Source organism: Coregonus lavaretus, assembly GCF_964263955.1.
Source record: "Coregonus lavaretus genome assembly, chromosome: 30".
In the NCBI taxonomy this organism is placed as follows: domain Eukaryota; kingdom Metazoa; phylum Chordata; class Actinopteri; order Salmoniformes; family Salmonidae; genus Coregonus; species Coregonus lavaretus.
This window is the reverse complement of record NC_140017.1, coordinates 15,333,756-15,359,561: the sequence shown is the minus strand read 5'-3', so window position 1 is coordinate 15,359,561 and position 25,806 is coordinate 15,333,756. Positions and strand designations below refer to the sequence as shown.

The window sequence follows — 25,806 nt, the reverse complement described above, 5'->3', positions numbered from 1 at the left end:
TTAGAGAGAGAAGGGGGGCTTTTTGGGAATCAAATGAGCATTATTAAATATCAAGTAAAGCAACAAGCTGCAATCCGAAGTCAGGCAGCAACCTGACTACGAAAATATGAATCTACCATAAACACCACAAGATGGCAGTATTTCTTTACAGTAGATCCTCTTCAATAAAAAGTGCATTTATATCTAGATCAGTTTATTCAGTCAATTATACATACAATGCAAAACATTACAAACACTAGTCTTTGAAAATGAAAGTTATATGATAAAACGGAAGTAACATGTTATGTAAATTGCATAGCTACAAAAGGTGGTTGGACTACATCATAATAGGGTAGGTTCGGGAATAGGGGGACATTATTACGTTTTTCGCCAAACATACTCCCTTTATATTGTACTACTTTATTAAAAACAGATCATTTCCCTCTAATCAAGTGGATTATTGATCTTTCGGCTCCCCTACTTGAATATATATACATAAAAACGTTTATTGATCTAACGTCATTAGATTATATCACTGTTTCAAAATGGCAAAATATTAGATCAATGTACCTCAAAATAATTTTGTTGGAGTGACAAAGTTTTTTTGTTTTTCTTGTAAAAAGTAGTGGCAGCCAGGGAAATAGTTGAAAAAAGACAATTACAGGTGGGCGGGGGGCGTTTAACCCAGGGAGGATTTAACCCAGGGAGGATTTAACCCAGGGAGGATTTAACCCAGGGAGGATTTAACCCAAGGAGGTGTTTAACCACAAGCCACCCTGCTATTGAAGATTATTATTTTGTAATGAATAGGAAAGTACATTCTTAAAAAACCAAGGCTCAAATGACACCCTAAAAAGCATAATACTCTCAGAAATATATGGAGGGCAAGGGGTACACTACAGAGTGTACAGGTGAGAAGGCTATGTTGCTTATTTCATCATACAGAGCTGACAAACAATACATTCTGATGACTCTATGGAGATTAATCTAATGCCACAAAAGCCACCATAGAATCATTTAATTATTTGCAAATGCAATAATCTTATAATCATGCAACTAAAATAAATCCTATGTATGCTTCAAACCAAGTATCTTTCAATCTCTTTCCTATTCAACGGGGGAGTAATTGATAAGATGTTAAGTAATATTTCTATAGTGTGTGAAATGAATGCTCAAAAGGCGTATATCAGATATTTATCCACTGAATTTGCAAAATAGCAAGCATATTCCGAAAAATAATAATTACTGCTTTAATATGACAAGATGATCATCTTGCACCACCTAGAAATACATGATAAAAGCAACGAAAACATTGCAGCTTATACAATAGTAGTCCATAAGCGAGCATACAAAGCATTCATTTAATACATCACATTTTTCTAAGTCTAGCATGTACAGTATATAAAAAGACTAGGTAAAAAGATGCCACTGAAATAATTTGTCAGTTTGGTTGGAAAGAGATTGCAGTCAAAGAGCCCTTGTATGACAGTCGAGTATGTGACATACAGATTATCTGTTGAGGTAACGCAACTGCCTGAGTACTGCATCCAACTGCTCAATAGCAATGGCTTGGGTTGTTAGTCATTAATTTGATCCTTTCTTATAAAGATGACCCATATATGCCACTGACGATCGTTCGCAGGTAATATTGGCATATCTTATAACCGTTGTGCGTTTGTTAGAAGAATTGTTTTTTAAAATAATCAACCTAAATGTCCTGTACCGACTGTCAGGTCCACATACTGTACTAACAGTAGACCAACTGAAGGAACATCACTGTGTCCTAAAACACCATTTACTGGACGTATTTGTCTTCGGCTTGATTTGTCTGTGTGTTTTTTTAGTCTGTTCTGACCTCGGAAGCACCATTGGGTCAAGTGTAGTGTTTAGACTAAAGTCTACAAGTGTTCACAAGAACTGAGGAGAACACTTTTATCAACCCTAAATGAGAAGGGAGGGGCTGAACATAGTACTGCCACCTACTCCTAGAACATGAGACATGCAAGGGTGGTTCAGAGAGAAAAGGAGGAACAACGTTTTTTAAGCTACAGGCATCCTCACAGAAAACCATAGCAGGCTGTTGTTGTTGTGGACATAGCTGGCAAGCGTGAGGAAATCTCGGAGTTGGAGGTGTTGGCAGAGAGAATGACGCGTCTGGTTGGGGAGTGTGTGAATCCTGTTGAGGCTCCGTTATCTCAGCACGCCCCAGCTGGCAGGGGAAGATTGGCAGCTGCTTCCTCAAGTCAGAGAGGTCAGGGGGTCAGGTGGGCGGGACAAGAAGAGGTCCCTCATCAAGGCTGGGGGAATGAGAGAGAAGGGGAAGAGGAGGAGAGGTCATCATCACCTATTTCGGTAGATATTAGCAAGAGTGAATTTGGTAGGTACAGTATGACGTAGTATGCAAATGCCAGACATGAAGCCTAAATATTTGCCCAAGATACAGTAGTACCATGACGTGCATTTGTGTGTGTTTGTACCTGCGGTGTCACATAGTCCCTGGGCTTCACCGAGGATGGGGTCCCTGTCCGTCAGCAGTTGGCTCCGCCTGCAGGGGCGTGGCCCCAGCTCCAACTCTGGGCTGTCTGCATCCTCAGGGCAGTCCTGAAACACACCATTTCAACCTTAATAACACATCATTGTGCATTAAGTAATTTTTATGATGCCTTGAACAAATGTAATACACTGTCCCCAACCCCCACCCTAAACCCCCTCCTCTCCCAACCTTAAACCCCCTCCTCACCAGCAGGGTGTAGTTGAGAAGCAGTTCCTGCTCGATGGGGGACACCGAGTGTCTCGGTCTCTTGTCCTGACTCATCAGCTGGGAGGGCATGTCTTCATCCAGCTCATGACTCCTGTGGAAATTACAGTGAGGAATGTTAACATTCAGCAACACTGTCACTCCAAAACATCCAACACCACTGTCACTCATTCCAACCGGTCGTCTCTCATTGGTGTGACCCAGACAGCAGTGGGTCAGTAGAGTAGATCTTTACCGTTTCCTGGTAGCAGTGGGGGGCTCTGGGTAGAGGCTGTCAGGGGTCTCAGGGAGCTGGACGCTAAGCTGGAAATCATCATCCATGGAGATATATGGCGCCAGCATGTCCAGATCAATCACTTCCACGTCCTACCAGCACAGGAGACAGAATGCTCATACACAGGTATGGCCTCCCTCTTACTAATTTGCCTCTCTCAAAATAGTTTGAGGTATTGAAGAAATAGGAAAGTATTAGAAATCCAGCACTGTTGTGTGTGGTCTAGCTAGGCAATTGTGTTCTGACTATGCACATCAGCTGTATACTGCATGTACCTCAGGCTGGTCTTCCTTCTGCACGCTCTCATCTGGACAGACGGCAAAGAACTTCTCCACCTCATCCTCTATTGGTAGCTCCTCAATGGGGATCTGACGAGGACAGATATATACTGGACTCCTCATCAGTGAGAACACATTAGGTCCATATGTTATAGACTCTAGGAAGATACTGTATCCTTACTGACATTTAAGAATCAACCAAAGTTCTTACCAGTGCTGGTGCTGGTGATGATGAGGTGAGCTTGCTGAATATGGGTGAAAGGAGCGTCCACAGCTCAGGGGTGCACAGGTCCTGTGGGAAATCTGGGACGGAGTCAGGGCTTGATGGAAGGCTGAACGACAGCTCCGCAAAGTCTGCAGAAACAAAGACACACAAGTCAAGACACAAACATACAGTGAGGGAAAAATGTATTTGATCCCCTGCTGATTTTGTATGTTTGCCCACTGACAAAGACATGATCAGTCTATAATTTTAATGGTAGGTTTATTTGAACAGTGAGAGACAGAATAACAACAAAAAAATCCAGAAAAACGCATGTCAAAAATGTTAGAAATTGATTTGCATTTTAATGAGGGAAATAAGTATTTGACCCCTCTGCTAAACATGACTCAGTACTTGGTGGCAAAACCCTTGTTGGCAATCACAGAGGTCAGATGTTTCTTGTAGTTGGCCACCAGGTTTGCACACATCTCAGGAGGGATTTTGTCCCACTCCTCTTTGCAGATCTTCTCCAAGTCATTAAGGTTTCGAGGCTGACGTTTGGCAACTCGAACCTTCAGCTCCCTCCACAGATTTTCTATGGGATTAAGGTCTGGCGACTGAGATGATGAGATTAGGAGCACTCCCTTTAAGTGTGTGCTCCTAATCTCAGCTCGTTACCTGTATAAAAGACACCTGGGAGCCAGAAATCTTTCTGATTGAGAGGGGGTCAAATACTTATTTCCCTCATTAAAATGCAAATCAATTTATAACATTTTTGACATGCGTTTTTTCTGGATTTTTTTGTTGCTATTCTGTCTCTCACTGTTCAAATAAACCTACCATTAAAATTATACACTGATCATTTCTTTGTCAGTGGGCAAACGTACAAAATCAGCAGGGGATCAAATACTTTTTTCCCTCACTGTAAACAGCCTTTTGAGCACTTATGACAGTGAATGTGTAGTAAGTAAGCCTTGTCTGAGCCAGAATGGCCCATAGGGCAGGAGGCTGCTTCTGTAGCATGAGGCAGCTTGATCTACTAGTACAGTGGCTTGCGAAAGTATTCACCCCCCTTGGCATTTTTCCTATTCTGTTGCCTTACAACCTTGAATTAAAATGGATTTTTGGGGGGTTTGTATCATTTGATTTACACAACATGCCTACCACTTTGAAGATGAAACAAACAAGAAATAAGAAAAAAAAACTGAAAACTTGAGCGTGCATAACTATTCACCCCCCCCCAAAGTCAATACTTTGTAGAGCCCCCTTTTGCAGCAATTACAGCTGCAAGTCTCTTGGGGTATGTCTCTATAAGCTTGGCACATCTAGCCACTGGGATTTTTGCCCATTCTTCAAGGCAAAACTGCTCCAGCTCCTTCAAGTTGGATGGGTTCCGCTGGTGTACAGCAATCTTTAAGTCATACCACAGATTCTCAATTGGATTGAGGTTTGTTGTGGTGCCATATTCTTTAAATTTTTTAATAATGGATTTAATGGTGCTCCGTGGGATGTTCAAAGTTATGGATATTTTTTTTATAACCCAACCTGATCTGTACTTCTCCACAACTTAGTCCCTGACCTGTTTGGAGAGTTCCTTGGTCTTCATGGTGCCGCTTGCTTGGTGGTGCCCCTTGCTTAGTGGTGTTGCAGACTCTGGGGCCTTTCAGAACAGGTGTATATATACTGAGATCATGTGACAGATCATGGGACACTTAGATTGCACACAGGTGGACTTTATTTAACTAATTATGTGACTTCTGAAGGTAATTGGTAGCACCAGATATTATTTAGGGGCTTCATAGCAAAGGGGGTGAATACATATGCACGCACCACTTTTCCGTTCTTTATATTTTAGCATTTTTTGAAACAAGGTATTTTTTTCATTCCACTTCACCAATTTGGACTATTTTGTGTATGTCCATTACATGAAATCCAAATTAAAATCCATTTAAATTACAGGTTGTAATGCAACAAAATAGGAAAAACGCCAAGGGGGATGAATACTTTTGCAAGGCACTGTACATTAGTCTGTCGCAGGGCCTCAGGCCCCAGAATCATTTGGTACTCGACCGTGGATCAAACTCCTAACCTTCCAATCTCAGGGGAGACACTAACCACAAGATGGTACAGTACTAAAGGTGTGAATTAAAGTGTGAGGGTGACCTGTGAGGGGTACGGTGGGGTCTCCTGAGACAGGGGCCAGTTGGAGGAGGTCCTCTGGGTTCTCCTTCAGCTGGAGGAAGAGCTCTGCACTGCTGCTGTTGTCACTGTTATTCCTGTTGTCACTATCACACAAGGTCTCCTCTGAGGCCTCAGAGACAGGATCACTCTTCAGCCCACAGCCAGTCTGCTCTACTGAGAACACCACATCTGCCTGCTCCACCACACTGAGAGATAGAGGGAGAGAGAGAGAGACAGAAAGACAGACAGATAGTGACAGATGATAAATAAGTATGGAGAAGATGTAGAGTAGGGAGAATGGAAAGGGGTGAACGCATGTGCCATGAAAAAGGAGATGAGAGTAGAGAGGAGGTGGGGCATTACCTGAGGATGAAGTTAAGACAGACCACAGCCTCTGGTTGGGAGGTCTTGTTGCTGTATATGACTGTAGCCTGGGTCTCTGCCCACACGAAGCCCCCACTCTTAGCCAGGAAACGGTATTGACTGGTGCACACCTGGCCTTTGGAAAGAACTGGGATGGGGACAGTGGGGAGGACAGGTCAGTGGACGACAATTAAAATGTACACATATCAATGTACACAGACAAACATGTGCACACACCCACAGGCACACTTCAAGTTGACCACTTCACTATAGCACTCTTAAAAAGGTTGAGCAGGGCTCAAAGTAGCAAAGCGCATGCCCCGCCCACCTCATTCCTCTCTTTCCAGCCATTACTTCCCAGTTTTTTGTGGGGTGTAAATTCACTTGTTACATAATTGTTGCTGGGTTGATTTATTTAAAAAGAAAACCAATGCCCATTCCTTGCTTGTACAAAGCACACTTTCCCATAGATTTTACGTTCGCGCTAACGTCTGTTATGACCGCTCAAACACATGCTGGTCCCCTTCAAAATGTAAACAATGGCACAAGTGGATTTTGATCTGCATCTTTTACAACGCCGACGCTTGGACGGGGATTAAACGCACAAAGAAAATATTTATACCACAAGACAGAGGAGAAAGCGATCTTTGCACAGATGAGTGTTACTTTTTTTTAACTGGACAAAAAAGGAACTCACCTGCAATGGAAGCCGTTTCCGAAAAGGAACAGCCAAATCTCATAAATAAGGGTTTTGATCTTCCACACAATGTCAACTATTTGTGCGTTGGTAAATTCTAGAGCAGCGCATTTAGATTATAAAACAGGGGGTTATCATTTTCTTAAACATAGTCTCCACCTAATGTTGAATATGCAAGAGGATTTGACAAAAACAAACATGAATATGAGTGGAATCCATGGTGAAAGCTATGGGAGATTAGGGGATTGTGAGGGGGCGGTACCTTAGAAAGATGCTGGTTGGATAGAGCGTAATTTTGTGCAAATGTATAAAATTATGATCAAGCGTATTATGCAAATGCGTTGTCATTTTCATACATTTTACTTCAAACATGAATTATTCTATTAATATAATAACAAAACACATAAATAGGTTATATATACAGTACCAGTCAAAAGTTTGGACACCTACTCTTTTCTTTATTTTTCCTATTTTCTACATTGTAGAATAATAGTGAAGACATCAAAACTATGAAATAACACATATGGAATCATGTAGTAACCAAAAAAGTGTTAAATCAAAATATATTTTATATTTGAGATTCTTCAAATAGCCACCCTTTGCACATTCTTGGCATTCTCTCAACCAGCTTCACCTGGAATGCTTTTTCCAAGTTTGAAGGAGTTCCCACATATGCTGAGCACTTGTTGGCTGCTTTTCCTTCACTCTGCCATCCCGACTCATCCCAAACCATCTCAATTGGGTTGAGGTCGGAGGATTGTGGAGGCCAGGTCATCTGATGCAGCACTCCATCACTCTCCTTCTTGGTAAAATAGCCCTTACACAGCCTAGAGGTGTGTTGGGTCATTGTCCTGTTGAAAAACAAATGATAGTCCCACTAAGCCCGGATGGTGTATCGCTGCAGAATGCTGTGGTAGCCATGCTGGTTAAGTGTGCCTTGAATTCTAAATAAATCACAGACAGTGTCACCAGCAAAGCACACCATAACACCTCCTCCTCCATGCTTTACGGTGGGAAATACACATGCGGAGATCATCTTTTCACCCACACCGCGTCTCACAAAGCCACGGCGGTTGGAAACAAAAATCTCAAATTTGGACTTCAGACCAAAGGACAAATTTCCACCGGTCTAATGTCCATTGCTCGTGTTTCTTGGCCCAAGCAGGTCTCTTCTTCTTATTGGTGTCCTTTAGTAGTGGTTTCTTTGCAGCAATTCGACCATGAGAAGCCTGATTCACACAGTCCCCTCTGAACAGTTGATGTTGAGATGTGTCTGTGACTTGAACTCTGCAAAGCATTTATTTGGGCTGCAATTTCTGAGGCTAGTAACTCTATTGAACTTATCCTCTGCAGCAGAGGTAATGCTGGGTCTTCCATTCCTGTGGCAGTCCTCATGAGAGCCAGTTTCATCATACCGCTTGATGGTTTTTGCAAATGCACTTGAAGAAACGTTCAAAGTTCTTGAAATGTTCCGTATTGACTGACCTTCATGTCTTAAAGTAATGATGGACTGTCGTTTTTCTTTGCTTATTTGAACTGTTCTTGCCATAATATGGACTTTTTTTTTTAAAGCGTTGAGTATCTTGCTCCATTATGCAGCTGTTAAATTTAGCAGAACTGTATTTTTGACCTTTTATACATTTTGATGATTGTTGCTACTCAAAACCTCAGTGGTCTGATGATAGACAATGGGTGTTTCTCAAAATGCATCCTACCGTGTTCAGAGCACACAAATTGGGGCACTGGAGAGTCGGAGTATGAGTCCAAATCAAAGTATGCGCAATGGAGCACGGAGGGCACTTCTCGAATGCGTACTCCGTTTGTACATATTTTGAAGCATGCATCGATGCAAGCTTCAACGGAAAGTATGCAGAGAAATATAACGCAACCACGTAAAAAAATTACGCACATTTCTTGAAATCAATGGCAACCATTATTTGAGCTGAAACGAGATAAAATAAACTGTTGCCCATTCACATCTCATATGTTGCCAGAATACAATATTTGATCTTGTTAAGTTAATAAATACATGCTGTGTTAATTTGCTGTGCCTACAATACCCACTGTAGTGTGCGTAGATCGCAAGCCCAGAGTAAGTCAACAGGACTAACTGGCTAGCTACTACTGTTAGCTAGCCAGATAGTCACAAATAATTGTTAGCTAGCTAGCTAGCTAGCTACCCACAAAGAATTGACATCTACCTTGCATAACATTAGTTTTGGGTCATTTATGCCTGTTTAACTAGCTGCCTAGCTAAATTATTACGATTCACATATAACTAGCTGATAATTATGAAGTAAAACGTTTGCCATTGTCCTAGCTGGAGGAAGGTTCAGTGAATGGGAGGTGCAGTGTGAGGCAATACAGTAGGGGGAGTGCGAGTGCTTCTCAAATGTAATGTTTTATGCGTTCTCTACACTCTCGTCCTCACAAGAACGTACTGAAGAGAACGCCCTCAGAGAATGCACTCAGAGCATATTGAGAAACACCCTACGTATTCGAGCAGAGCAGTAGTTGTATTTGTCCATGGCTCTGTCCTCACTGATCAGTCTGCTTCCCACAGACACCCAGGAGGAAAGGCTGAGCAGTAGCATACCAAGTCCGCCTGACAACAGCTGTCACAACAACACGTCGTCCCCAGTACTCACACAGTGTCCTTTTACTTATGTGTCACTCACCGGCATAACACGTTACAGTGTTACACTGACTCTCACGGTACTGTTATATGTCACATGATAATGTTACAATGGAGACTAGTTCAGTGAAACCAATGTTTTTGCATGGGCCCTTCCACCTACAATCCACACACACCCTGCTCTCAGACACTCACGGATGTGCAGGCTCTTGGTCACATGATCCGAGTCCAGGGCATGATGGAATTCATAGGCAGATTTGCCAATCAGATATTCTGGCTCGTATCCCACTAGCTCTGCCACCCTGGCAACACAGTGGAGACAGAAGGAGGGGTCAGTGGTGAGAAATCAGCTTGGAGTCAACAACCAGAGATGATGCAGTAAGGTAGTTTTGTAAGAGAGAATGGTATAACTTGGTATCTTAATCTGCTGGGGTAAATTAGTTATGAGTTATTGTAATTCTATGAGCCCCGCTGAGAATGGGCAACAAACAATGGTTATAAACTTTCCCACGGTATGGGGATGGCCATCTCCAGCTGTCTGTCTGTTTGTGTGTAGTGGGAAATTATTTCATTAACGATTTTCTGTATTTGATTTGTTAATGATATGTTATAAATATAATTAAGGTGAGAAACGTGGACTGAGGCATTCCCATGGGAGGTGAAACCAGAATTAGCCATGTACCCCCATGTTAACATCATGATCTACCCCCATGTTAACATCATGATCTACCCCCATGTTAACATCATGATCTACCCCCATGTTAACATCATGATCTACCCCCATGTTAACATCATGATCACCCCCATGTTAACATCATGATCTACCCCCATGTTAACATCATGATCTACCCCCATTTAAATTTTTTTTTTTTTTTTTTTTTTTTAACATCATGTTCTTCTGTTAGTCTATAATTATGTTGTAACTGACTACTGATATCCTTTCACTTCTTAAAACAGACCTTTGACCTGTTTAAGTGCTGATGGTATACTTTCTTGTAATGTGTGTCGACAGTGGCTAAGGCCAATGTCTTAGTTGGAGTCAGAAGATTTAGTGACCTTGTTGACAGAACAGTTGTCTGCTGATAGTGGATATAAGGGCCTTCTCCGAGGAGGCCAGGCAGACTTTTTCTATGCTGGAGGTTATCTCCCTGTTGCAACTTGTATGAAACCAAATTGATTTATGATTGACTATATCCGTGACTGCTCTTCTCTTTTATTCAGGGGTTGGAGTAAAAATTATTCCGTTGCAAAACGTTTTGCAACAGAATCTGCGAAATGAATTCACCCTGTGTGTGTGTGTGTGTGTGTGTGTGTTTGCTCAGCCTCACCTGCCCTCGCAGTGTGTGAAGCACAGGTCCATGCTGTGTCGAGTGAGGAAGGTACTGCGGTCCAGAGGGAACTCCACACTGGACGGGTGGGGGATGGGCTCACACAGCACCGTCATGAAGCGGCCTGCAGGGGGTGACGAATCCTCGTCACTGCAGCACACACGCATGTGGCCTGTACAGTGCAGCACCTGGGGGCCACAGAGTGTGGTAAGGTTAGTTCGATAACCATGACTATCCATATATACATAACAGGGCACATGCATGAGCAACAGGACCCATAAGTCCCAATGTGAATGTTGCAAATTTGATGGGGATGGGGGCCACACAAAAACAGAACTCATCACGAGGGGCCGCAGTGGCTCGCTTTTTTTTGTGTGGAAATTGATACGACGGCATTAAAAAAGGGGGGGCCGCGGGCTACCTGCCAGTTGCCCATTCATGTTGTAGAGACAATTCATGGCAGACTGACTATGTTAAGCAACATTCACAGTGGGACTTGAAGCTAGACATGGCGCGTTAGAAGAAAGTGAAAGAATGTAAGGATTATTCTATATAAGAGTAAGGATCCATCCCAAATGGCACCCTATTCCCTATATAGTGCACTACTTCAGACCAGAGCTCTGGCGTAGACCAAATAACCGTAGAGATGGAGAGGTACTGGAATGGCAGTATAATAATGGTATGTGACGCCCTTGTAACATGGCCAAGAGTGAGAACACAGACTCACCCCAATGACACAAATGCTGAGTCAACACTGTTTTACACACACCTCTACTGGAGTCCAGAGCTGGGCCAAGGCTTTCTGACAGTCATGGTCACTGATGGACCCCCGCCCTGTGTGTGTGCGTATACTTGTTTTCCTACCTTATCAGGACCCCAATGTCCTAACAATTCACCCAAATGTCCTGACAAGGTAGGAAAACAAGAACTTTTTTTTTTTTAAGTCAGGACTTTTTTCAGGTCCTGAATTTGTTCAAATGCTATTTTAAGCTTAAGTGTTAGGTTTAGAGTTTTAAGTTAAGGTTAGGTTTAGGGGTTAAGGTTAGGGTTAAGGAACATTGGATTTTTAAAGGTCAAACATTTTGACTCCCCATAAAGTCAAGAAATTTCACAAAAATAAAGCTCTGTGTGTGTCATCCCCTGAATCAACTTCTCGATGCTAGACACTGAGCCAAGCAGAAATGAGCCAAGTGAAAGGAAGGTGACGGGGACACCATCTATGCTACCAATGATGTAGGCAAGCCATAGTCGCACCAATAGGAAAGAAAGTCAGGCAGGGTGGCAGGCTGGATTAAGTTGGTAGAGAACCAGACTCATAAACCAGAGAGATATGGTTACTCCCCCACGTCTCATCATTAGAATGGGGATTGGAGAGGGTACAGACAACCCCCTGATATCGAGGCCAGCCAGCCTGTCCTACCAGTGATACCTTTCAGCTGGATTAAGTGTCCTGGCCTTCTGAATCAAAACACATCTCATGTTTATAGCTCTGATGTGGGTCTAATGTCCTAGCAACGTCACTGGTAACAGCAACATATGAATCTCACTGAATGGTGAAAGACGACCCTAATAGGGTTGGGCGGTATCCAGATTTTCATACGAATTTTACCATACCGGGGTATACGGTATTACTGTTAGTGCACACAAGGGGGCGCTATTTCTCTCCATAGCGGACACTAGCTAAATGCTAACAAGCGCAATCGGACAAACTAATCGCAAGAACAGACAGCCCAGCTCATAAAGTTATACTCAATAGGCTACTCACAGTTTTCTGCATGCACAAAACAAATATTAGACAGCAGGGATCTTGATCAAGGAGGGTATTGATTGTCTCTGCTGTAAATCTTGCAAGCTAGCAACTTAGCTAGTGAGCAAGTTAAAAAACCAAATGCATAGCTGGAGCCATGAGCTGGAGAGAATTCATCTGGCACATTTTAGATAGTCAAATGTATAGTTATAAGATATTTAGCTAGCAAACATAAGTTGTGAATTTAAAGTGTAACTTGATCACCTCTCTGTGGATCGATCGTCACGTCACGAAGCTTCCATTTGCTCCGTGTGCTCTTTGTAAACCAACATACCATGTGACTGGCTCAATCAGCTGATTTGGGGAACGACTTCTTAATGAAAAAATAATGGAACAGGCGAAATGAAGGACGCGATCTGCTTTATCTATTAACCAAGTGTACAAGTTGACTGCAGGTATTTATTTAAAAAGGACAAATATTCACATTTATGAAAAAACAAGCTACAAATAGTTTCAACGTTATTGATGGTATTGAATATTTCAAAATACTCCGTTATACATTATGAACGGTATACAGCCCAAACCTAACGCCCTATGCAGGTGCGGCATAGACAGGTGTACGGGGGCTTGGGGTGTTGCTAGCTCATTAGGGCTCAGCTGTGTGGGGGCAAAAGTACCTTCCAGGTGGCAGACTTTATGTTGACAGTGCGCCCTCTTTCAGTCAGAGTGCTCTTCATCCTAAGGAAGAAGGCCATCTCCGTGTGTTGCTGCACTGGTTTCTTCTTGGACACACCTGGGGTGGAGAGAAGATAGGTTGCAGGCTTACAGCTCTGTGTGAGCATGCATGATGAACACACACATATGCATGCACGCAGTCGCTCACACACACGTACGCATGCACACACAAAGGGTGGTTTGTCTCACCTGGCCTAGGCGTCAGGAGATCCCGTAGCTCCTCTTGGTCACATGGGTGGACAAAGTCATACACACTCTGGCCCAGCAACTCCAGCTGGACAACTCAACAATAATGCAACCATTTCAATACAACGTCACACAGGCCCCTTTTCCATGAATAGCAGATTAAGAAAAGCTGCACTGCAGGTTCTCTCAAAATACTAAGTCCGAGAATATCACACCAGGTGCTTTGTAGCTTGTATTTGCTAACTTCTACAAACATGATGTCTGCATTTTCTTGGTAATCCAACCAACCAGACTCTTACATTTGTTCTGCAGGGTAATCTAGGGGACCATGAACATTTAGCTCCCACTTCACTATTGTGGGATGATTATTTGTAATGGCTGTCGATTGTATTACACGCCTACAAGTCATACTAGGATTTTAAAAAAAGATGATAAGTTAAGGCGAAAGAAAAAGACAACTTCTCGTAAAAAAGAGTTTTTTTTCTGTAGAACTTGAGGGCTCTCAGAGACCACATCCTATTTTGAAGGAAGAAAAGGAAGCTCGTATCAGGAACACACATCATGTGTAGTTTAACTCACATCAGACACTGAAATATCAAAAAAGCCTCATGATTTCAACCCATTAAATCAATAATGCAACATAGAACTAACCAATTGGACAACCAAACTGTTCATCAATGGCCATAAATAAAACCGTTGTAAAACATGCAGTAATAACGGAATATTTTTAACATTACTCTTTGCCATTCGTTATGTGGGAGTATCCACTTTTTGTATTGAGTCTGCAGTTGACATTCTAGTAAGCCTATAACTGATTCATTCTACCGGACTATACGCAATAGAGCTTTGTGGATACAGACTGATTGTAAACAAATGGGAACATCACACAACAGCAGTGGAACTGTATACTAGTATAGTACTACTATATACCATTAAGCAGATGGTTTTTATCCAAAGAGACTGACAACAGTGAGTGCATACATTTTCATATGGATAGCCCCAGTGGGAATCGAACCCATGACCCTGATATTGCCAGAACCATGTGTGGCTGTATGTACCTGTGGGATGCCCAGGTGTTTGTTGACGCTGTCACCCAGGTAGATCATATCCCCCTCCTCTGTCATCACCATGATGAAGCCTGCCAACGCTCGGGGGTAGAACCCATCCATCATGTCCTCGTCCCCATCTGTGACGCGCTCCTCACTCGTATCCCCTGCTATGACATAAAACACACATGATAAAATACACACATCCAATGTCATGTCACCACCTTTTCGACTCAAGGGTCTAGACTACCACCATCTTGGGAGTTGGTTACTAATTGGAAAGTAATAAAGAAAGTATGCCTGGCTCTCTCAACCATTCACAGTACAGGACATGGACACGACTGGCCAATTGGGAGCCCACCTGAGCGGAGGTAGTGCATGCGAAGGAAGCTGAGCGTCACCCGGATGATGGCGGCCTTGTCCAGGTCGGCGGAGACTCTGCGGGGGAGGGGCAGGGTGTGGGCCAGTTCGTAGAACAGCTCCGTCTCCTGACTCCGCCTGCAGCGCGCCGCATCCCGGGAACGCACCTTCCGCTGATCCGTACTCGACCTGGACAGAGGGAAGAGGGAGAGAAAAGAAAAGAGGAAGTGAAAAGGTAGGAAGAGAAGTAGAAGAACAGACCAAGGAAGTGGAGGAGAATGGTATACTGAGGAGGTGTTCATTCATGAAGATAAATCCTTTGTGATTTCTTGACATCCCTGCGTTCACAAATGTAATCCAATTTTCCGATGTGTGAAATTCTAACAAATCACAAACACCTAAAACCCTTTCAACACACATTTCAATATATTTTTTTCTGTGAAGTCAGTCACTGGGTACACAAAGTCAAACCAGATATTTAACATCCACTTACCATCTACAGTGTAATATTCACTTCCTTCTCAGACAAACAAACTTCAAACATTGTTTATTACTCCTCTTTATCAAACTTCTCTGACCCTCTTTTTACTCTATCACACCTCCATAACCGAACAAGCAAATATCTAAATATTCAAACTCACACATACAAACAGACGGAACAAAATGTATTTCCTAAATTGTTTTCTCTTTGATTCAGCATGTAGGATCCGCATTGTGTAGTTTAAGCGTTCACTGAGTCACACACTGTGTCTGGGAGGGAACAGGGAAACATTCCTCCCTGAACCACAGCCCTCAATCTCCTCTTATCTTCACCCCAAGGGGACACAGGCAGGCTCTGTTAACCTGTTTATGGCATCTGACCCCAATCAACAGTCGGACCCCCACTTCCGCTTCGCCCTCATGTCCTCCATTGTCCCCCTGTCCTCTACAGTCTCAGAGAGCTGAGATTGTGCCCCCTTCTTTCCCCCAGGCTTTTCACAGGAAGTTTAAACAGATGCGATGTGTATCTCCATGTATGAATGCAGGCTGGGTGAAATGGTTCAGGAGTTCTCCCCGTCCCTTACCATCTCACAAGCTGTGTTCATCAAAATAAAATGTCATTGATTATATAATAACCGTAACTGATCCTTACCAGCTGAGGTAATATGAAGTGAAGAGTAATGAGTTTTGTCATTGACCAGGGTGTGACAGAATGTGCTCGGTTTGATTTGAATATGGTCAGATAGGATCATTATTTGAGAACACTTATATAAGTAACAGGCAACATAAGGCCACTTCCATGGTAACGGAATTGCACTGAGATTCAGATTATTCACTTAAAATGTATGCCAAAAAAATGTAATTTCAAAGTTTAACAAACCATACAACTCTATGCACAAGGACTACTTTTAACAATTTACACTGAACATGTTACAAAAAAAAACATTACTGGAAGAACTGTGCAGATACAAAGTTTGGTGACAGAATTTTGATAAAATCTCCTTCAGTTTTTTATTATGTGACCACGTTTTTCAAAAATCTGCTCCGAATTAAGATTCAAAGGTGTGTGCAGAACTACAGTAAGTAAAGTGAATTTACACCTGGTAACAGAAATGTGGTAATGGAATTTCAACATGGGTCCCTGATCTATACCACACAGAAATGCATAATTATGGATATGAATGTCATCCTCTTCATGGAGATGTATCCTAAATAGGTACACAAAGGTAGAAATATGCAATATCCTCCTTTGCATATTTGGGTATTATTCTAAACACTGGCTATTATCTTAATGAGCTCCGCTACCAAACAAGACCAAATTTGGTTGGTCCAGACCAGACAAAATCTGAACCAATCCTAGAAGTCTATGTTTCACAAGTTTGGACATCAAAGTACACCACAGTAGAGCTCAATAGAATACAGTACAGTGTGGGACTGATTTCTTCATCCTGCTCTGGATGCTTTTCATACCTCACCCACCCACTCCCGCTGACTTCTTGTCCGACTCCCACCCACTCCCGCTGACTTCTTGTCCGACTCCCACCTGCTCCCGCAAGAACTGGTCCTGAACCCGACCACAGTCCCACAAAGTTATTTTAGGTGTATGTGAAGCAGCCTGATTTGCAGCCCCGGTCTTTAGTTTTGAACGGTTTGGGCTACAGATGAGCGGTTTTCTGCATTGTTAATAGTGAGTGCCCAACACTGGCCGCGCATTCTGCATGATTGATTTTTATTCAATTATTCAAACAATTTAAAAGTAAATGCTACAGCCCACACTATGCAAAAATAATTTTTTGTTTGTCAATAGATGATTGTGTTTCTATCTCCTGTCTTGGTATAGGCTCTGAGATTAAATAGGCTATGATGTCACACTCCTATCACAGCAGTACTGCAGCCTACCCATACTGTCCCATAATGCACTTGTTGCTGTTGAAGTAACAGTTGTTGTGTTAAAGGGATCATAGAGTGCGCTGCCTGCCAGCCCTCCTGACTGCTGATTGGTCAGTTCATTGGAGCCAGCTCCTTTTCTGCTCCTGGGATCTTTATAGCTCAGTGGCTGGTATGCTAGAGTGGGGGAGGGGTATTTTAGTGAGCTGGAGCCTCTCAGCCAGCCTGTTTGTCAGCTTTTTAAATGATAAAAGAGAGTGCAAGATATTTTGTGAATAGGTCTAAAAACGTAGTTGTATTTGGAGAGGTTTTTGGCCATATATTGACCTAAACTCAAACACTCAAGAAAAAATTATTGTCTATATCAGGGAATGCCATTTTGGCCATAAATATACTGCCATAAATTACAGGAATAGATGGAAAGATTTTACACAATTTGACATTTGAGAGATTTGACACCTGGGCCTTGTTATGGATAAACATTTATACAGACAGATTGGTATAATATATCTGCTCCATTTTCTTGTGCACATGTTGACAAGATGTTGGGGTATCACTGAAGTGGAATACTGACCCACTGAGCTTGCCTGACGACTCAAACACTGTGTGAATAAAACACTCTGTGTGACTCTGTTTTAGCTCTCCGCAGGAACAGGATAGAGCCCTATAAAAGGTGTGTCATTCAGGGATAGTTCAGTCAAAACCTATATTTGGGTCTAAATACCCTTACCTTGAGTTGTGTCTCAAGGTCTATGGTGACAGAATCCACAATAATCTATTTATTACTTCTGCCACAGCCAGCATCGTCAAATGTAATGAATGTAAACAGCCAAACTGATGTTAGCAATGCTGCACTGCAAGCTGAAATTTCCTTAAAAAGGCCTCTTTTTTTAACCTTTTGAAAATCATTTATTGCCGATATAAAAGTTAGGTTCCAAAGGGTTCCAAAACTGTAGATCGAAAGCGAGGCGCATCAACATTTAGATAGAGCATTTGGGCAGCGTCAGAGCATTTCCCCAGCCCGGCATATCGATAGCCTACGTGAAATGACCCAATGCAATGCAATTGGAATCATGATAAGGGCAAGACTGACTGTAGGCAGTGTCAATTTGACCTGGGAAACATGAATGAATTCCAATGGAACATGTCCTCTCTACCACCCTGGAATAAGGTCAATGATGGCATCAACTCTGTGCCTTACAGGTTTATTAGGCTCTTCATTTAATCATGCCTCACAATTATTTGATGATATTGAGATGTGTGGATTGGGTAGGCTCAATCCTATCCTGAACTATAATGAATCTCTCAACCAAAACTATGTAGCAAAATGTATACTTAAATATGCTCAATATGTTCTATAAACAGATAAAATAAGATTGTCTAACAGTTATTGGACAATTTCCAAAGCCAAGATCTAAATGCTGAAACAAAGGCGTCATGCCTATATGGGGCACAGGGGTACGTGCCCCCTCAGATTTGTCCTGTAAAAAAATTATTATTATAATATTTCTCTCTGTAATACTACTAGACACAATTTTATCAATTTGGGTTAAGCTAGCCCAGATAGGTTCCCAATATCCCAACATCATTAGTTCCCAATATCCCAACCTCATTACTAGCTACCAAGAAGCCATTTCAGGCTCTCAATCAAGTTAGAGTAGCTAGCTTGTCCAACTATCTTAGCTGGCATGTGTAAAGGATGTCACACTGCTTGATTTGTCAGTACCACTTCCTCCCAATTTGGACCATACCTGGCGCGAACTGTGGACCTCTGCCTTGCTAGCACACATGACTGCCATCCTGAAACATCTTACCAGTCAGCGCCACATGAAAAACTAGCTGAAGCCTGAAGTGGCTGAGCAGTACGTTTCACACATCCCCATGTGCAACGCATGCCTGCTGGCAAGGTTGGTAGACTTCAGAAAGGCAAGCAATAACTAAATGTACTGAATATGACTTACATTCCTTTACCCAGATTTTTGGCCCTAGATTGCAGGAAAAAGCAGTTTGAAAAATGCACATACTTTGTGCCCCCTCAGATTTTTGGGGTGCATGACGCCCCTGGGAAAACACTTTAAAAATTGAAAAAGTAGATTTTACATTTTTACTTTGACAGAAATTGATATCGTATCTATACATTCGTGCGCATGTCCAAGTTATTTTGTAGCCGGCAGACAATAGGCTACGAGAACACTTGGAATATGTCGACGATGTCTAATTGAAAACTCATTTATAAATGTCTTACCGTTGTCCAACAGGCTCTTCCTTCTTATCCATATTAAACTCGTAAACTTAAAGTCTCAGACTTCGGATTTGTTTTATGAATGTTTTATTCTATGCTGAGATCGATCGACTCGAGAAAGCTCTTACAACAACGTCTCATCCCGCCTGTCTTCCGCCTTTGCAGACATTCTAGCCAATGAGAGGGCAGATTCGCACGAACAACAGGGCTGCGTTCAGTACGAAAACACGTACTGCAACGTTCAATTAAAGGGACACGGTGCAGTTCTGAACGACCAGTTCAGAAACGGAGAGGTTGTGTGTTGGGGAACGCTCCGCGGCCCTTTAAATACGTCACTCATTGCTTTAAGCCATACCCACCAAACGGAGCAAACGTACCTCAAAGTCTGTTCAACAACATTGAAGAACGTTTTGAGGAAACGTGCCGTTCAGTACAAACCGTCACGTAACGTAGCAAACATTAAATCGAACTGAATGAACCCCAGGCACAACTCGTTTAAGTGGTAAGGCTAAAGCAACCGACTGTAGAAGAAATTCGAGGAGGTGCAGTTGCGACAGCTGAAAGTCGGACACTAATGTGGTTTTCCAACAGCAAGGCTCAGATCAGCATGGCGGGGTCATTGTTTATCAAAGTTTTTCTTTATAATGTCGAAATAAACATGCCTTCAACCCCCATATCACACACTCACATCAAATGTGTGTACATTGTACAATCAATTAGTGACAGTCCCAAATATCACATGAATTTCTATATATCCACTGTTTACATGAATGGCAGCAAAGTTGGTTCCTGTTTCAGTGATGTCTTTGGTCACGTTTATGTAGGTCAAATAAAAACACCCTAATGATAGATTGACAATTAGAGCCTCCCACAATGCAGCCGATGGCTGCAGGATGAAGTTGGTGAAGAGCAACTGCAGAAACTAACAGTCAAAACGTCATGACCTTTGAGCACATGATTTATGTAAAGTTCACATGTAGGTGCAAGCAGCTCGAACGTGCCCATTATCCTTCCTATGGACGATTTCGAGCGGATCAAGTCAGTGGTCACGCCTTTCAAAGTGTGTTGCGTTATAGGAAGTTATTTAGCAGACGCTCTTATCCAGAGCGACTTACAGTTAGTGATTGCATACATTTTGATACTGGCCCCCCGTGGGAAACGAACCCACAACCCTAGCGTTGCAAGCGCCATGCTCTACCAACTGAGCTACAGGGGACTACATGTCGACTGCGTGAACTTTGCAAAAAAACGTGTAATCAAAGGTCATGCAGTTTTTTATGCAAGCGCCTTCAAGTCACTACAGTTGCTTATTTCATGTTTTTTTGTTTTATTACAAACAATGAAACACTTTTATAAACAATGGCAACACTGCCATGTTGCTAGGAGCCTTGCTGTAGGGAAAAGGCTATATATATGGACACTCCTGAGTCCTGAGCTGCAAACCGCAATGGCAACACTCCCATGTTGCACAGAGCCTTGTTTTAGGGAAAAGGCTATATGGACACTCCTGACCTGCAAACCTAAATTTAATTTCAGAATTGGTAAAAATTAGGTTAGGGTTAGGATCTACGTCCCAACCTGGCCCTAATTTTAAAGCTTTTGAAAGCGCGATCAAAGTGGGAAGATAAACACACTAGTACATCACAGAGTACATAATAATAATAATAATAATAATAATAATAATAATAATATGCCATTTAGCAGACGCTTTTATCCAAAGCGACTTACACATGTAATATCTGCATAAATACAATGTAATTACTAGGTGTTACACAGGATTTAGCTAGTTAAAATGAAGTGTATCTTGAGGGGTATTTACTTGTAATTCAATACTCCTGAAAATATGAAAGCAGTGCAAGCAAATTAATGAAAGTAGTTAATTTCAGCTTTTCACTGTGAGAATCTCTGGGACCAAAGTAGTTAAGGATTTAGGTTACAGTTAAGGGTCAGTTTTAGATTTTGGTTAGTCGTTTTGCAGGTCAGCAGTGTCCTTATAGTCTCTTGCTGTAGGTAAACCATGCACCTCCCCCGACTTCCCTCGTTGACTTTCGTCTACAGTTGGCTGCGTTAAAGCCTTACTGCTCGAAATGGCTTTATTGATCCCCTCGCCACTCTCTGGAAGTCACCCTCAGAGTTTCGTCAGCAACACGTGACGACGTAGTGCCCTCGGAGTTGGCAGGGTGAGGGGCTGGTTTGGGATTTACCATACAAAAACACCCTAATGATTGGTTGACAAATAGGTGCAGCCAGTGAGAAGCAACTTGAAGGCGACTTCATAAAAAACTGCAGGACCTTTGATGACATGTTTTTTTGTACATGTTCATGCAGTCGACGTGTAGCCATGCAATCGACATGTAGTTTACGTTTATTCCTCCATAATGCATGCAACATACTGAAAGGCAGTGACCAACAATGATCCACTCGAACGCGTCCAATTTCTTCTTCTACTTCTATGGATGGATCAGTGGTATTCAGCTGTCATTGTCTGACTACCACGACCTATTGGCTTGGAGAGTTGGGTGGAGAAAGCAGAATGCGTTGGTGAACGTTGATGACAGTGTAATATAGGCCACAGCTACATTTCCCAAATAGTTAATTCACCCTTTTGAAAATGTATCTATGAGGAAAAAATTTGGTGTTTTATTGTTTTGACTCCTTAAAAATAAGGCAAAGTACTTTGAGGTTGTGTGAAACTCACCTTGCCCAGAGGAAGGTTAGTAGAGTGCCCCCTGTAGGGCTGTGAATAACATGACTGTCCTCAGTCTCCCAATCCCAAAACATTGGCCCCTCTTTCCCATTGGTGTTGATTTTATCAGACACCAGTCCAGAGCATCACAAATGCCCACAGGGTGGTGCATACAAACAGCAAATATAACAGACAGATTGACACACCAAATTTGATATTAAATGGACATGTGTCCATTGTGTAATGGAGAGTGGGGTAAATTGGGCTAAAGGGTCTGAGAAGGAAGAAACCACATGGAAAAAGTGGTAAGCAAGTTAGGTCCAAGAAAACTCATCAGCATAGCAGGTATTTACACTTAGTGTACAAAACCTGAGAAACACCTGCTCTTTCCATGACAGACTGACCAGGTGAATCCAGGTGAAAGCTATGATCCCTTATTGATGTCACTTAAATCCACTTAAATCAGTGTAGACGAAGGGGAGGAGACAGGTTAAAGAATGATTTTTAAGCCTTGAGACAATTGAGACATGGATTGTGTATGTGTGCCATTCAGAGGGTGAATGGGCAAGACAAAATATTTAAGTGCCTTTGAATGGAGTATGGTAGCAGGTGCCAGGCACACTGGTTTGAGTGTGTCAAGTACTGCAACGCTGCTGGGTTTTTCACACTCAACAGTTTCCCGTGTGTATCAAGAATGGTCCACCACCCAAAGGACATCCAGCCAACTTGACATAACTGTGGTAAGCATTGGAGTCAAATTGTTTCCACGTAACTTGTCAACTTATTGTGACGTGGAATCTACAGGATTATGTCATCATGGTATCCAATTTTCAACATAGACAAACCTTGTATAAAATGTGTTGGATTCACATCTCAACCAAAAATAAAAGTTAAAGAAAAGGATTAAATCAGATCAAACTGTATTTAAAGTGCATTTAAAGTTTGATTTGATTTAGTCCTATTCCTCAACTTAGATTTTTGGTTGAAATGGAGACGTGAATCCAACATATCAATTATTAATTTGACTGGAATTAAAGCCAGACTCAGTGGCACAGATGGAGCTATCCAAGCTGAAGATATATCTCCTTTAAATGTTTAGATTTGGTTGCGTTGACAACCAAACACAATTCACTTTTGCAACACGGTAAAGAGCCTATTAACTTGTCGACAAGTAAAAAAATGATACACTACATGGCCTAAAGTATGTGGAAACCCCTTCAAATGAGTGGATTCGGCTATTTCAGCCACACTCATTGCTGACAGGTGTATAAAATCAAGCACACAGCCATGCAATCTCCATAGACAAACATTGGCAGTAGAATGGCCCGTACCGAAGAGCTCAGTGACTTTCAACATGGCACCATCATAGGGTTCCACCTTTCCAACAAGTCAGTTCGTCAAATTTCTGCCCTGCTAGAGCTGCACTGTAAGTGCTGTTACTGTGAAGTGGATACGTCTAGGAGTAACAACGGCTCAGCCGAAAAGCTCACAGAATGGGACCGCCGAGTGCTGAAGCGCATAGTGTGTAAAAACTGTCTGTCCTCGGTTGCAACACTCACTACCGAGTTTCAAACTGCCTCTGGAAGCAACATCAGCACAATAACTGTTCGTCGGGAGCTTCATGAAATGGGTTTCCATGGCCGAGCAGCCGCACACAAGCCTAAGATCACCATGCGCAATGCCAAGTGTTGGCTGGAGTGGTGTAAAGCTCGCCGCCATTGGACTCTGGAGCAGTGGAAACGCGTTCTCTGGAGTGATGAATTACGCTTCACCATCTGGCAGTCCGACGGACGAATCTGGGTTTGGCGGATGCCAGGAGAACGCTACCTGACCAAATACATAGTGTCAACTGTAAAGTTTGGTGGAGGAGGAATAATGGTCTGGGGCTGTTTTTCATGGTTCGGGTTAGGCCCCTTAGTTCCAGTGAAGGGAAGTCTTAACGCTACAGCATACAATGACATTCTAGATGGTGTCCACATACTTTTGGCCATGTAGTGTATGTTTGATTCACGTCTCCATCTCAACCAAAAATAAAAGTTAAAGAATAGGATTAAGCCAGTGGCCCAGATGGAGCTATCTCATTTAAATGTTGATATTTTGTTGCGTTGTCAACCAAACACAATTCAATTTGACTTTTGTAAGACAGTAAATAGCCTAACGTTAATGCTATCTTACAAACTAATATAACAGTATTTATTCAACCTTAAAATGAGGAACACATCCATAGCCACATTTTGAGGTTACTGTAACAGTAAATCTCTTCTTATGTAATCACAGAAAGCGTTAAGGGTCGCAGGTCTGTAGAAATATTCACAATTGCTATAATAATCTGCACAAAATCTCAAATGACATTGATCACTTGCACCATGTACTTTAATGTTATCTCAACTAACTGCAATCCAGGTCATTTGGTTGTGCTATTTGATCAAGAACAGTGATAACACATTCAGTTGTATTTAAATACACAACATTTTAGACATTGATTTTCCATTGGAATTTGGTTGTGCTTTTAGATGGTTGAAAGCATAGTGATAACACATTGGGAATTCAACAACCTTTTGGCTGTCTTTTTGAGAGGGTGAAAATAGGTTGGAATCTCATTAATCAACGTATCTACCTAATATTACCAAATTCTCCACGTTGAAATGATGTGGTGTTCCCAGTGCGAATGTTTTAATCTGATTAGGCTACTTCAAAAGTCTCCTGTAGGCTACCTGGGCACGTTCGTCCACTCCACTCTAATATAATACCAGCATTCAGACTGATGAATGGAAAGAGATATCTGCTACAAAACACCATAACGTTTAATAACATTCGGAGATTGTTAAGCCAAGCCTTCGATACTGGGTACATGGTAGGGAGGGATATATTCTATTTTTGCAGAGATTGACATAGTCTATTTGATTGTGCTGTTGTAAACGCAAACCATGATTTTGAAGCGCCCGAAGTCGGTAATCGGTATGCAGGACTATGCTTTGCTTATAGGTTGTTTGGTGCATTGGCACAGAAACCTGTTAATTGCATATATTTTATATAATTATATAGCATCAACATTTTGAAAATCTGATTTCCCCCTAGCTGATCATTGTCTGCAGCTGGCTCTGATCGTAGTGTAATGAAACAGGCAGAGAGAGTGAGCTCGTCCGTGGTGGTCGGCGAACCCTCAACCTTAGCCGTGCATGGCATCAAGTGCGCCACAAAAGCATGCTGGTAGTGGCAAAGTTGATGTTTATAAACACAGGGTCGCTAGAGTTGTTGTTATTTGTGGTCGTAAACATTATTTTTGAGTTAATTAAATAAAGGGGGATAGTGTGCAATTTATTTGACAGTACAAGGGGAGGCACCTGGAGTTGGACCCACCCCAGTAATTTTCTAACTGTCCCTTAATGACATGCTAAAGTGAGCAACTTTCACACATTTCATGATGGTCTTCATACAAAATTATTTCTTAACATTACTATGTGACTGTATTTCCTTATTACATGGTTACTCCATAGGTTATTCATTTAAAGTTATGCACAGGTGATGTAATGTGAAGTGTTTTCCAAACAACAATGACAAAGTCAGAGGTATTGACAGATCTATGTCATTTATGTGCTCCATGTCATTTGTACTGAGAGTCAGGGTGCATATGGTGGTGTTAGTTTCTCTGCTTACCTTGTCTGAGCAAGAGACGGTTTTCATCCTATTCAATGTAATTTCTCTGGACTCAATCGTTACAGCCAAGTGAAATAAAAACTCT

The 25,806-nt window shown here is 42.1% G+C and overlaps 1 protein-coding gene across 2 annotated transcripts; it reads right to left on the bottom strand.

The window, feature by feature from the left end:
* Positions 1-464: 464 nt before the first annotated feature.
* LOC311105463 (hypoxia-inducible factor 1-alpha-like) lies at positions 465-19,543 on the bottom strand. 2 transcript variants are annotated; one of them, XM_084147624.1, is made up of 15 exons: positions 19,382-19,543; positions 14,771-14,958; positions 14,422-14,576; positions 13,367-13,451; positions 13,120-13,235; positions 10,696-10,883; positions 9,563-9,669; positions 6,036-6,183; positions 5,655-5,878; positions 3,501-3,643; positions 3,287-3,379; positions 2,973-3,103; positions 2,720-2,831; positions 2,457-2,580; positions 465-2,276 (listed from the first exon to the last, which is right to left on the bottom strand). In XM_084147624.1, the coding sequence occupies exons 1-15, from the start codon at positions 19,411-19,413 to the stop codon at positions 2,218-2,220; spliced, it is 1,905 nt and encodes a 634-aa protein (XP_084003750.1). In that variant the 5' UTR covers positions 19,414-19,543; the 3' UTR covers positions 465-2,217. The 2 variants fall into 2 exon arrangements, with proteins under 2 accessions (XP_084003750.1, XP_084003749.1); XM_084147623.1 differs by having other exon boundaries at positions 14,422-14,579; positions 19,382-19,530.
* Between the last annotated feature and the right edge of the window lie 6,263 nt (positions 19,544-25,806).